Below are 13149 nucleotides of genomic sequence, written 5' to 3'. Positions count from 1 at the left end.
ATAGAATTACATAAAATCTAATGAATGAACTATTGTGGCAATGCGAACGGCTGCTCATCTGAACAATTGCCAAATATGAAAATAGTGCAACACTCTTTTTGCTAATCTGCTTCCAACATAAATGCCGACTCAAGGGTGATACAACAATCTGCTTAACTCAACCCGAAACGATGTGAAAGTGTCCCCGTATACATGTCTTGATATGACACAGGTCGTGGATTTCATCAGCTGCTCTTCTGAATGCTAGATGAACGGCGACATATTTAGAAAAGGGCTGGACACACAGCATACAATTAACACCTTTATTCATTTGACAGGAAGGGAACAAGCTGACTAGGTACAAGGATATAAAAATGGTCTTGAAAGCACCTCGGTGCAGTCTAACCGGGTCAAACAAATATGATCATAGTGGTTCTGGATATAAACACGTATTTACAACCTTCGACATTTTTTTTGTACAAATCCATATAAATATGTCCTGAGTTTTTTTTATTTTCTTTTTTTACGCTATCTACAGACCCACGCTCGTGATTTGACTGCAGCGTGGATCAACCGCACAGTTTTGTCAGTATTCGGTTTGTGTTTCAGCTACTTGTTTAAAAAAAAAAAAAAAAAAACATTTGAAAGAAAAAAAGACAAAAATATCTTTGCATACTCATTTACAAAAGAAGTTGCGTATACATACAACAAAAGCTATAAATAATTTAAAAAGCACGCCAGATGTCCGTTAAATATGCAGCCAAAAGTGATTGAAAATCCCTTATGTGCTTTGTGAATGGAAACCCAGCTCTCAAATATTCTTGATCATCCAAAACCAAAAAAAAAACTTTTCATCTCAGACTGGGTCCAAGTCGGCATTTGCTCTGTAGAGTCATTGTGAAGAGACCTCGTTTAAAAAAAAAAAGGCGAGAAATCTGCTCTTCAGTCAGTGTTAATAAACTGCTCCCACGCTTTGCTGCGGGACTGTGTGGTGCACGGTGCCCGGGTGCTGTAGGTGGGATCCCTGCTGGTACCAGTGGTTGTTAAAATCCTCCAGGTAGGGCGGCGACGAGCTGTGCGCCGGCTGCGGCACCTGAGGTCGGCTGATCGGGGTGCTTTGGGGGGTGCTGTTATCCCAGACTGCGGGGGAAGGCGGTGAGTTGCAGGCCATAGAGTCGCTGGCGTTAGGACTGTGCTCCAAGGGTACCTCGCCGTTTTTGTACAGCTTCTTAAACTTGGATCTCCGGTTCTGGAACCAAATCTTGACCTTAGAAAAAGAGCATTGATATTAATTAAGATGCCGTGTAAGGTTAAAAGATTACTTGAAGATAAATTGCTTCAATCAAGCAAAAACAACGACCAGATGACCCCGACTTATTCGCGTAATTACGCATCATGCACTGAATAAAGGGCTAATTGTTGCCCACAATAGGAAGTAGCGGCTCACGTGATTCGAAAGTACAGTTCAGAAAGAAAAGATCAAGAGTTCCATCGGGTCACGCAGCTTACCTGTGTCTGAGTGAGGCCGAGCTGAGCCGCCAGCTCTGCTCTCTCGGGCAGGGCGAGGTACTGCGCCTTTTGGAAGCGCCTCTGCAGAGCAGCGAGCTGGTAGCTGGAGTAGATCGTCCTCGGCTTTCGAATCTTCTTCGGTTTTCCATTCACCATGCGAACTTCTGGTTCTGGCTCTTCTTTCACTAAATTACAAAAAAAAAAATTGTTTTAAAAAAAAAATCCCTCCATAGTTTTAGGTGCAAAACTTAAAGCGTAAGGAAAGTCAAACAAACCAAGTGCGGCTCGTTGGATAATATGGTATGTTGATGTAAAAACATTTTAAACCAGTTGAATCAAGGTTAAAAATAAAAGCCAAGCAAATAATAAACGTTTGAATTAAATGAAAATAATGTCACTGAAACTGTGACTATACTTTTCCTAAAATTACATTTGAGCTGAATTTCAAATTGAGCAAATCAGTGGTAAGATATTAAATAGTGATAAATATTAGGCTACAATCTTACAAATCTATACAGTCATAATTGTTTTATGGTCAGCTGTTAATGACTGACTCATGACTCAGGACAGGCTGATAAAGTATGACTTCAAAACAAGACAAGCAAAGTTGTTTTTTACTTGTAAATACACAAGAATTCCACGTGAATGGAGGGAATCTTACGCTGGTCTTCTACCTAACTTGAATTTCGGATGAATAGTTATCTAAAACACTCTCAAGTTGACATTTGTTATTTGAAAAATATAAACAAAATGTAGTAACTCGTGATAAAGTATATCCATTACTTTTATGTACAATAAGTACCCTTTTAAAAAGCCACATTTGCTCCACAATAGTGACCTAAACCGAAGGGATAAATCTCTTGGCGTGCAGAGTGCGGATGATTACAACACAACACAACCTGTGATAGTCTCAATATTTACCTGAGCCTGGAGGTGAGGCCTGCAGATGATCTCTGTTGTAATGTCCGTACTGTCTGTAGCTGTTCGTGTAGGGGTATTCAGATTTGGTGGGGTATGCTCCGGCGGCTCCCATCCCGTTTAGATTGAACTGATGGTGGTAAGAGTTCATGGGCTGTCCGTACGGCTGACTCTGATAATATTCGTGGTGGCCGTGGGCCGTCTGTCCGCTGTAGTAGCCCATGTCCGTCACCGAAGACTCGGGGAGAGTAGGGGAGTCCTTGGAGCTCGGGTGGCAACTCATAGATCCGGGCAGATCGGTCAAAATACTCGCTATCTTCTTCTCATAGGTCTGTCCGGCGCTCATAGTGAAAGCAGCGCTCCAGAATAAAGAAAATTCCTCTGCTGGAGAACTGCTGTGTGCGCGTTCTGGGAACGCACGGCTTTGCTTAAGCTTATAGTCCACTGAAACTCTTCCAGCTGCATGAAACTTGATTGTGGCATTGCTCAGCCCCTGTGGCACAGAGTTATAGAGAGCTGAGCTGGATGCCGCCTTCCCATTGGCTGCACTCCCCCCTCCCTTTCCCCCTTTTGCGCTCCGAGCGAAGTCTTGATGAAACCCAGCCTTCAGCCAGGAGTGCCTTTACTCGCTCCCCCTTGGCCTAAACCCCCCCCCCCCCTCCCCCCCCCACACACACACACACACACACACACAACTTTACATTTACCTGTTCTCTTGGTTAACACGCAAGCTCTACCGGGCTCTTGGCACTGTTTTTTTTTTTTTTTTTAATGTCATGACCCAGCTGCAACTTAGTTCAACAACTCATACATGCAACGTGCACGGTGGCATCCTCATGTCGCAACACAGTAGTAGTAGCCAACACATTCCCTACAGACTAATCCTGCAGCCAGACCGTCTCCTTAATGTTTTTATGCAATGTTTTCTTAGCAGTGCCTGGAGATCACACTTTATTCAGCCTATTGAAAGGCAACCAGCCGGGCCCCCACTGACTGCTTTTGTCATTCAAAGGTGTTCGCGGACAGTGAACTTTATGTAAAATAGATTGAAGAGATAGGTAAAAGACTCGTTTAACTGATATTGCCTGTGGGTAAATTCCTCCACTCTGTCAGTGTTATGTGTGTATATGCAAACCAGCAGTTACAAGATGACAGGAAAGAAGGGAACTGTCCCAGAAAGTAGACAAAACAAGTGGTAAATGAGCCCAGTCTGTTTTATTTAACTTTGAGGGATATTTTTTGCTGAATGAAAGAGGATTAAAACATTTCCCTGCCTGTAATTAAAAGAGTTTAAACATTTTTTATGCTTTTTTTTTTTACGCATCATGTTTGTTCTCTGTTGATTACATAGCGCCTCCCCGCTGCCTTATTGTACAAATGTATTAATGCAGCTCCAAGAAGTACAAGCATAAGTGTTTTTGCTATTTACTGCCAGTATTAAAAAAAAAAAAAAAAAAACCCGCTATCTTAAGTTTTTAAGAAACACATTTTCAAACTTCTGATAAGTTATAACTTTGAGTCTCCTGCCCTTCATGTCTGATATACTACTGCCCTCTTTTGGTAAGAATCTGTAGCGCCGTCATGATGTTTTTAAAGGATCAGTTTCTATCTATCTATCTATCTATCTATCTATCTATCTATCTATCTATCTATCTATCTATCTATCTATCTATCTATCTATCTATCTATACAAGAAGTAAAGATAAACAGTAAAAAGAGAAGAGAACGATCAATTAAGAAGTCACAGAAGTCAAATAAACACATGATGCAAAATGAGCTGAACATGCAGTTCATGCAGACAAAACCTTATCAAAACAAAACAGGGAGCGTGAGTGTAGTTGGCTGAATCGCGCAACAACAGAGTTTCTAAAAATAAGAATCAAATTGACTGGGAACTCAAAACTACGACAAATATAGTTTCATTAGTCACACATTTATGCCAAACTTGATACCAAAAAGACATAAATTTGCATCACTATTCAGATGACATTGTGCAGCACTTATCTATGTTAATCATCCATCCATCAAATTTATATATATCTGCATATTCCAATTCAGGGTTATGGGGGGAGCTGGAGCCTATCCCAGCTGTCATTGGGCAAGAGGCAGGGTACTGGACAGGTCACCACATTGAGACTAACAGCTATCCACGATCACACTCACTCCTAGGGTCAATTTAGAGTCACCAATCAAGCTAACATGCACGTTTTTGTGGGTGGTGCAAAGAAGCCAGAGTAACCGGAGAGAACCATCGTATACCGGAGGGGAACATGCAAACTCCACACAGAAAGACCTCAGCTGGGATTTGTACCAAGAACCCTCTTGGTCTGAGTCAGCGGTGCTTACCAGCCCCAAATCAAACCAATCAATAAAAATAAAAAAAACTGAAATCATTAAAGACATAAGGCCTGGATTGACCTGCCTTATGGACAGCCTTCTTTTAAGATTAAGACTTTATTGTCATGTAGATAGACGAAATAACTCCTCTGCATTTAATCCATCCAGGTTGGCACCTGTTGAACACACACATGGAGACAGATGCCATATACACTGGACCGGTGGGCAGTCATTCACAGCGCCTGGGGAGCATTGGGATACGGTGCCTTGCTCAAGGGCACATCGGCCGTGGCAAGGAGGTGGACTGCCACCCCTCCGGCTGTCCATTCACCAATCTTTGAGCAGTGAGAGACTCTCACCACTGAGCCACGACCGCCAATATATCTGCATTATATTGTCAAAACTAGTAACATCTTGTCTCTTGTCTGTGATTTGTATTATGTTCATCGCTCTGAGACAAGATGTTCCTAACTTTAATGTGTGACAAGTCAGAGTAAGGGCCTGAACATGAGAAAGGATCGAGAGCCTCTGTTATACTGCTGGAGGCATTTTGTTAAACATTTCGATCCTGATGGGAGTGGTCTCAGTTCCAGGCTAATAATGTTACCATCAGCAGAGCATCAGAGGTCAATGAATTGTTTATTGAGTTTTAAAATAGCACCAAAAATCTTTGGGGAAAATGGAGTTTGATCGTCCCAGTGCAGTTTGACCAACGCCATAAAAAGACATTTTATGTTCATTTTTCTCTTAAATATGTCACTCTCATGTAAAACTCTATTAGTATAACAATGTTGAACGAACACATTTGCTTTCACTAAACCACAGAAAACTATAAACGGCAGTAAACGTTGTTAATCCAGTGAAGTTAAATATCTTGTGGGTGTCCTTAATGTTTGGTGGTGCGGAGAATGCAGGATTTGTTCTGCATTCAAACTTCTAGGACTCACCATTTACAAATTTTGAATTTGAAAATATTGTATGTAATTCGTGTAATCATTTTTCAAAATACCAGAGTACATGTTTATGTGTCTTGATTCATCAAAGTAGAGATAAGAAGAAAATCTATTTGAATGAAAGAAATTTGTGTCAATGAAAACACTTCTTAGTTTTTTTCATTGTTTAGTAGATGGAGCACATTTCTTCAAATTCATCGCTGAGGCATCGATTTGAGATGGACTGCTGACTTATCTATGTGCGTCAAAAACCAACACGTGGTATGGAACACGTGGATGTGACACAGACAGTACGTTGACTTTTTGGATTGAGAAGATTTAGAATATTTCCCTGGCTGAAACTCCCAGAGTGGCAGCATTAGAATCTTTAAACTGTCCTCACCCATACATCACACCTCACACAGACGGCAAACAAGCCACTTGCAAAGTGTGTGGTATCAGGATAAATGTAAATAAACTTACAGCTTCACTGTTTCCCTCTGGAAACCATTCAGTCTTATTTACACAGCACCAAATGTCATCTCAACACACATAAGTACTATACTTCAATTCATTAAAATCCTTCACACAGAGCTAATTCAAAAACTATTTCCTAATTAAAGAAACCAACAAATTGCACAGAAACTTCTCTTCAGTCCATCCTGAGCGCAGGGCAGCTGGAGGCTGAGAGGACAGGAAAGGGGGCACCAGGCCAGGGATACATGCTGAAAAAGAGGAACTCTGTTAGAAAAATATCCAACTATGACATCTTTAAGACATGATGGAGCTCGGCCATTAAGAGCTTTATACGCAAGGACAACAATCTTAAATTCTATTCTGAATTTAACAGGGAACCAATGAAAAGAAGCTAAAACTGGAGAAAATTTTCAGCCCAATAATAAACAATCAATAAAAATGGATGGATGGATGGTCCAGTGTGTGGGTGGAAAATATCACCTTCAGCAGCTAACGTGATGAAATGAAAACTGACGGTTTGGTGAACTCGTGAAGGAGTGAATAATGAGGTGGAATACAAGGAAGGTGAGGACGAATTAGAGGCCGCTTTGGTGGTGGAAGTCTACATTTTTAGACGGGGACTGAATCTCTAAGGTTTGTTATGGTGTTTGACACATTTATTTCATTGTAAAAAGAAAGTACACATCCCTAAAATCATATTAGAGCAACAAGATGAGTTATTTTCTCATGTTTTCTTTAGATGTAAAGCATGTAGTAAGTAGACCACGCTTCCTGCTACTTGTAGGAAGGCACTGTTGGTCCGTTTCTCTGTGTTTTGTTACATTTTTTAAACCTAAGATTATGAGCTGTTTACACTTAACTGGTGTTTCAAATGTTTTTTGTTTAAATGGCTGTTACAGATGCTGCGTACAGTGATGCCCACTGCTCTTTGATTCCTAAACTAAAAGGTGCAACTTATCTCTTATGCAGATCAGAGAGATGGGGCCAAAAGAAGGAACTAGGACCGGGCTGAGAGGGAAGGCCAGCACCCTTCCCTGCGGTTTTTCCAGGGACAACTTGCCCTTTTTAAACGGGGATACAGAAGTTGTGGTCATTTGTGTGTGGTCACCCAAATGGTTTCCACTGTCTCAGTTTAAAGCCTGTTTAATCGCCTCTCATGGGGCACCTTAACCCTGAGGAACAGAAGGATAAGGCCGAGTCAGCTATGGAGAGGAATTGGGATTTGGAATAAATAAAGTCTCTCAGACTCGGATGCCTTTTGTGTCTTGTATGAATGTAAACAATGTACATCCTTATGTTACTGGGTTTATTCACATCTTATACCAAAACAAGGCCACATTTTAACTACTTTTCCCTGTTTGTTTTTTTCCCCCTTGTTATCCTTTTTCTTCAGTTACCTTCATGACAGACAGATGTTCTGCTGCTGGGGTGGCTGAGTGTGCCTCAACATCACGTTTCTCTGAGACCCAACAGTAACTGCTTAGATGTCGTCCATGAACTGAACTGTCAGATTAAAAAAATGTCTTCGGAGAAGGCGAGCTGTCGTTGTGGATCTGAGCGTATTCAAGATTCATGTCTTCTAAATGAAGACTCCAAGTAAAAACAAAACAACCAACGTCAAATATATGGACTGGGAATATCTTATATACAAAAAATAGTAAATTTCTTAAGAAAAGTACGTTATTATATACATAAATATAGGATAAAAAAAGCGTTTACAATTATTTGGGAGGCATTCATTTTTATGTCGTCACCGGAAGTCATATCCAGTTGTGTATCTGCTAGCTTGACAACATCTTTGCATCTGTCTCTATACTTCTCTCTGGTGGCCATACACTGTAACAACATCCTGAACGTCAGTATGAACATTGAAATGTGGGACATCTTTATCAAATGAGGCTTTATGATGGAAGAGAGCATTCATATTAATATTTTGACAACACTGTCATATTTAGTTAGGATTATGAATGTTGGATCATATAATTTCTCAGTGAAGATAGATAGATAGATAGATAGATAGATAGATAGATAGATAGATAGATAGATAGATAGATAGATAGATAGATAGATAGATAGATAGATAGATAGATAGATAGATAGATAGATCAGAGCATGGGCTTTCTGTTAGAGAGGGAACAGAGCTTACTATGATGGAAATATGTAAAGTAGGACCAGTTTCAAACCTGCACAGTAACTGGTAAAAACCTTTAATGATGAAACTTCTCGTAAAGATTGTTGTACTTTGTCAGTTTGAATGTTTTACTGAAAGCATTGTTGTCCCGTTGTGTCTGAAATGGAGGGAAATCTGTTACAAAGTAATTTTGTTAATATGATGAAGGCAACCAGCTGCAGTCCACAGATTCAGTCTGTGAGCAGGGCGTTTGCGCCCTCTAGTGGCCACAAATTGTCTCTACAGAAGAGATAAAGCTAGAGATATTACAAATGACTGACACTTCCGGTAATACCTTTCAAAATAAAATGATATTAACAGACGTAATATAAAGCTATTTGATCTGCTAACAGCGTAGACTTGTTTTATTTACGAGTGACTGAATGTAAATAAATACTGCTTAGAAAAGTTCTCTTTTCATTTTGGCTTCAAAAATCCCAGTCTACTCTGAGCTGAACAACCTGCCCTTCCTTTTCTAAAAGCCATCAGCATCCACAGCAGCTGAACCCCGTCTCTCTGCTTCCAGAAGCTGCTCTGTATCTGCCTGAACCACCAAATCACAGCTTCAGCCTCCTTTCTGAGCTGGTTCCATTCCTCAGTTCGGATGCTGAACTGCAGAGTCTATTTCTTTAAGAGCTTTGATCCCTCATCTTGACAAACTAAAAGCTGCTCAGTAACAGCTAGAGAGATTAAATCAGAGAATGAAACTTTCCAACTTAAAGCTTTTCACTCCTAACTTATGCCTCTAAAACCTGGAGATATTTAAACTCTTTAAGCAGTACTCACAGGATTTTAACATATGATCTCTGAGTCCCAGAGCAGTTTATTGACCCTCTGAGCTACACCTCTGCTTGTTTGTGCTGCTTTCTTGGCATTTTTTACCTGAGACTGATGACTACAGACACTATCTTTTAGTCTTCAAACATGTTTCCTGTGAAGCAGCTTTGCTCATCAACTGTCTTTGATTTGTTCAGCTGATTAGTGTTGGGTTGGGACTGTTCTGTCTCATGCTCTGTATCCCAACAAAGTCCCCGACTTGTTGGTTTCAAAATTTGAGAAAAATTGAGTGGAACCTGGAAAAGGCTTGAACTCTGTCCCTCTGCGGATCAGCAGGAACAGCTGAGAACAGGACTGAAACTAAACTTCACATTCGATGCAGATCAGTTTGGAAATTTACTGAAAGTAGTTTAATGAGGGGATGGGGCTGAGAGCTTCTTCCTCTCATCCTGTTCTCAGCTGTTCCTGCTGCTCTGCAACAACTCACATCTGACTGAATATTTCTTGGATGTGGCTGCTCACTCTGACAACACTCCACATTACAATCAAACATGGAAACGTTGGGATGTGGACATAGACGTGTGGCCGCACCCCATTAGCCTCCCTACCAGTAGCGGCCGGCCCATAGGGGGCGCTGGGGCACCGCCCTCCCTGACAAGAGGAAATGTAAAAAATATTTTTTCAAATTCAGTTCAAAATGTCAGTTTACACATTAGTGAGTGCCTACATGCAATATGAATGACATTTCCCACCTACTGACATTCATTCACCAGTGAATTTCCACACAGTCTCGTATCGTTTCTGTCATGGCCCCAGCAGTGCAGCCAATCGTGTACTGTTGCCAGGGCAAACTAATAAATATTAAGACATCCCAAATTCCTAAACGGATGGAATGATTTATAAAACCAGGCAAGGCCTTACACATTTCAGCAAGACAATGCTAAAACGCATACTGTGCACTTTGATGTGACTGCTCCTCATCACAAGATTAAATATATATGCAAGAGATCATAAAGGCTCTAAAAAACAACCTCAGATCGTAAACCCTACTGTGAGTCCACCAACTCTCAGAACCCAGCAGTAACACGAGACAGCATTTGGGGACATGTTTTGTGCTTTTCTAATGCAGTGTGTAAAAGTGGAACAGCTGGCTCAGGCCCAACACAGGACAAAAGCTCAGACAAAAGAAAAGCCTGCAATTACAGGCTGGGTTCAGTCTGATCGCCGTCGAGGATCTAAAAAAAATGACCTCTTGTACTGTGAATTACAAATGATGCAATTTTCTCCAGGAGAAAGTAATTTTCTTCCCATTTTAAACATCTCAAACCTTCCTGGGAGTCATTGGTGTGATTAAGGGAACCCATTTTAGCCAAAAACAGCAAGACTGACCCTCACAAATGATGTATGAAAGTCTGATTGATGACTAAGAATCTTATCATACTTTCCATTTTCTATTTTCATTTCATCTCAAAAAACAAAAAACCTTAGCAGTGCCCATTGAACTAAGTCCTCTCAGTATCATAAAGCCCGTGAGACAAATATGTACATTTTGTGAACCCTTTAAGAGGTCATAGCAGCACTGCAAATTACATGCAGAAACACAAAGTGGCTGTGACAGAAAATACCTATCTATGTATATATCTGCCGCTCCCCTTACACTGTAGGAACTTCCATAGCAATAACGAGTTCTGTATTGAACCCCCTACACACATAAACAACACAAAGGGGTCCTCATCAGTAACATGCACATAATCCCACACAAACACACCCACGCTGTGGAGAACGTTTGGACTCTAATTAGGAAAAAAACGGTGACACCGCGAAAACAAAGTCCGCTCATTGCTTCCTACACCCACACAGCCACCAATGCAGTTTCATGTCCCTTTGAAATCTTCAAGGCAGCAGCATGGAGCTCCTGCAGATAATGACGTTCCACCAGCCAGTTTGTACTGATCTCAGTCCCCTTAGGGAGTCACGGCACTCTCATGAGTAGGAGACATGGAAGTCTATTAATTGCTAACTCACTCTTTCTTCCTGCCTCTCCCTGTTTCAGCTCTGATTAGAGATAAAAAGAGAAAATAGCAATGAGTCAAGGACATTGAGCCATCTGCGTAATGAAGACCTGTGTGTGCAGGCTGAGAAAATCACCTGATGCTTTTTGTCCCATGAGTAAACTCTCGTCGGCCTTTCTCTAAACTTTTCCACTCGCCTATTAAACGCATAGTCTGCTTAACTAATTGCTGAGACAACGACTTAACATACAGGGTGAAATAAAACCACGCCCATTGATTTTACTGGTCAACAGTTTCAGCACAGTTTTTAGTTTCCTTGGAACTAAAAATACACAACTCGATCTGGGATCTTCCTGGAAGAAATGATTGGTCCGGCCTCCCAGTGGCGTTGTAAGTTGGCTCAGCTACATGGGACTGAAGCCCCGCTGTCCTCAGGTTGCTTCACACCAGGACACTACGCTGGGTCAAATTGGTGCTTGTGTGTGTTTTGTGGGCTGAAGAGGAGCAGAGGAAGGAGCCCAGGTAAAGGCTGGGTAATGCGTTCCCAGGGGTGCACAGCTGCCAAAAGAGTCCCAGAACTAATTAATGAAACACATATGTGGCAAGATGTTAAAGGGCATATCCGCTTCCCAGAACCCATACTCATGCATGCAAACATATCCAAAACACCTTTCAAAGCAGCGCCCTACTCTGCAGGATGTCTTCCACCAACACTGGTTCTCCAATAAGTTTATTTTAGAGAAGATCTACTGCTTTTGGCCATCTGTTAGTATTAATGAAGCGTCTTTTGTCTCTCAGCTGCAATGCTAACTTCTTCCTGTATGCAACCCTCTTGTACACTGTAACATGCATGGCTATCTTTAATCGAATCTTTACAGCCTCTTTGCATGTATGTTTGACTTTTCTTTGTCACGATGTGAAGAGTTTCCAAGCGAATAGAAATGCTTGAAAAGCTAGGCAGCATGTGGAGACGAAACAACAAACAGTGGTTAATGAATCAGAGTACTATCCTTATCGCTGCGTACGGTTTCAACAAGCATCTATTCTTGAGCATTTTTGAAAGGAGGCACATAAACAAACAACTTCCCGGACGGAAACAACAGGCCTTTGACCCGAACGGCATTCCATGTCAATCAACATTTAAAACAGTGCACTGCGCTAATTGAGTGATGAGGCCCAACTCAGCTGTGAGAAGAGTCGGCCCCAGAGAGCTGGACAAAAGGAGTTGGCTGTTTTACAACTGTGTTTCCAAAATGTGCTGGACCACTGGGCATGATGTAAATAACACACAGTGAAAACATAAATGCTGTTTCGGTAAAGGTGAAAAAGTGAGGAGAAGCTCAGGAGACCCGTTGTTGTAGTGAAATACTGTATTTTCCCATGATTTATTTGGATAGGATTTTAGATGCTCACCAGTTTGGGATCTGTTTAGTTGTATCTTTTTTTTTTTGATCATTTATAATGTACCAGATGTTTTCAATAGATGATATGTCTGGACTACATGAAGGTCAGTTTAATACAAGTTTAGGCTTATAGGAAGCCATGTTGTTTTTATCAAAAACTCCTCCCAATGAGATGAGCGCACAAGTGGTTTGTCTATACCTAAAACATGACCAAAAAAAGCACCCTATAAAAGTACCGTCCCCAGTAGTGACAACTGAGAAATACAACTTATATGAGTGTTTCTGCATCAGAAATGATGTCATTCTCAAGTCTTTCATTTATGACGCTACAGAAGTCCTATAAGCAGGTGGGAGGGAGGTTGGATGGCATTGTTATGTACAGCACTTTCAACCATGCACCTTTGTGTGATGAATACTTTACAAAAAAAAATGTTTTCACATCCTTGTTGGGTTAAGACAGTAATATTACTGGCGTGGCGCGGCGCCCTGTGTGCAGAGGCTGGCCCCGGTTCGAGTCCCGCATCAGATGGCCCTTTGCTGCATGTCATTTCCCCTCTCTCTGCCCCCTGCTTCCTGTCTCTCATCAACTGTCCTTTCCATTAAAGGCACAAAAGCCCAACAAAAGAATAATATTA

At 41.2% G+C, this 13149-nt stretch overlaps 1 protein-coding gene across 1 annotated transcript; it reads right to left on the bottom strand.

Annotated features, from left to right (window-relative positions):
* Nucleotides 1–598: 598 nt before the first annotated feature.
* dlx3b (distal-less homeobox 3b) lies at nt 599–2910 on the bottom strand. The gene is made up of 3 exons (XM_075456947.1): nt 2410–2910; nt 1489–1673; nt 599–1246 (listed from the first exon to the last, which is right to left on the bottom strand). Exons 1-3 carry the CDS (start codon nt 2750–2752, stop codon nt 932–934), a joined length of 843 nt encoding a protein of 280 aa, XP_075313062.1. The 5' UTR covers nt 2753–2910; the 3' UTR covers nt 599–931.
* Between the last annotated feature and the right edge of the window lie 10239 nt (nt 2911–13149).

Source organism: Odontesthes bonariensis, chromosome 23 (genome assembly GCF_027942865.1).
Source record: "Odontesthes bonariensis isolate fOdoBon6 chromosome 23, fOdoBon6.hap1, whole genome shotgun sequence".
In the NCBI taxonomy this organism is placed as follows: domain Eukaryota; kingdom Metazoa; phylum Chordata; class Actinopteri; order Atheriniformes; family Atherinopsidae; genus Odontesthes; species Odontesthes bonariensis.
This window is presented reverse-complemented; position numbering and strand designations above follow the sequence as displayed.

What these genes read in the sequence shown, in the direction of transcription:
- dlx3b (XM_075456947.1), bottom strand. Translation starts at nt 2,752, where the DNA reads ATGAGCGCCGGACAGACCTATGAGAAGAAGATAGCGAGTATTTTGACC. An exon ending in GGCCTCACCTCCAGGCTCAG is followed by an intron (nt 1,674 to 2,409) that starts GTAAATATTGAG and finishes TTTGTAATTTAG; the next exon opens with TGAAAGAAGAGCCAGAACCA. An exon ending in TCGGCCTCACTCAGACACAG is followed by an intron (nt 1,247 to 1,488) that starts GTAAGCTGCGTG and finishes TCTTTTTCTAAG; the next exon opens with GTCAAGATTTGGTTCCAGAA.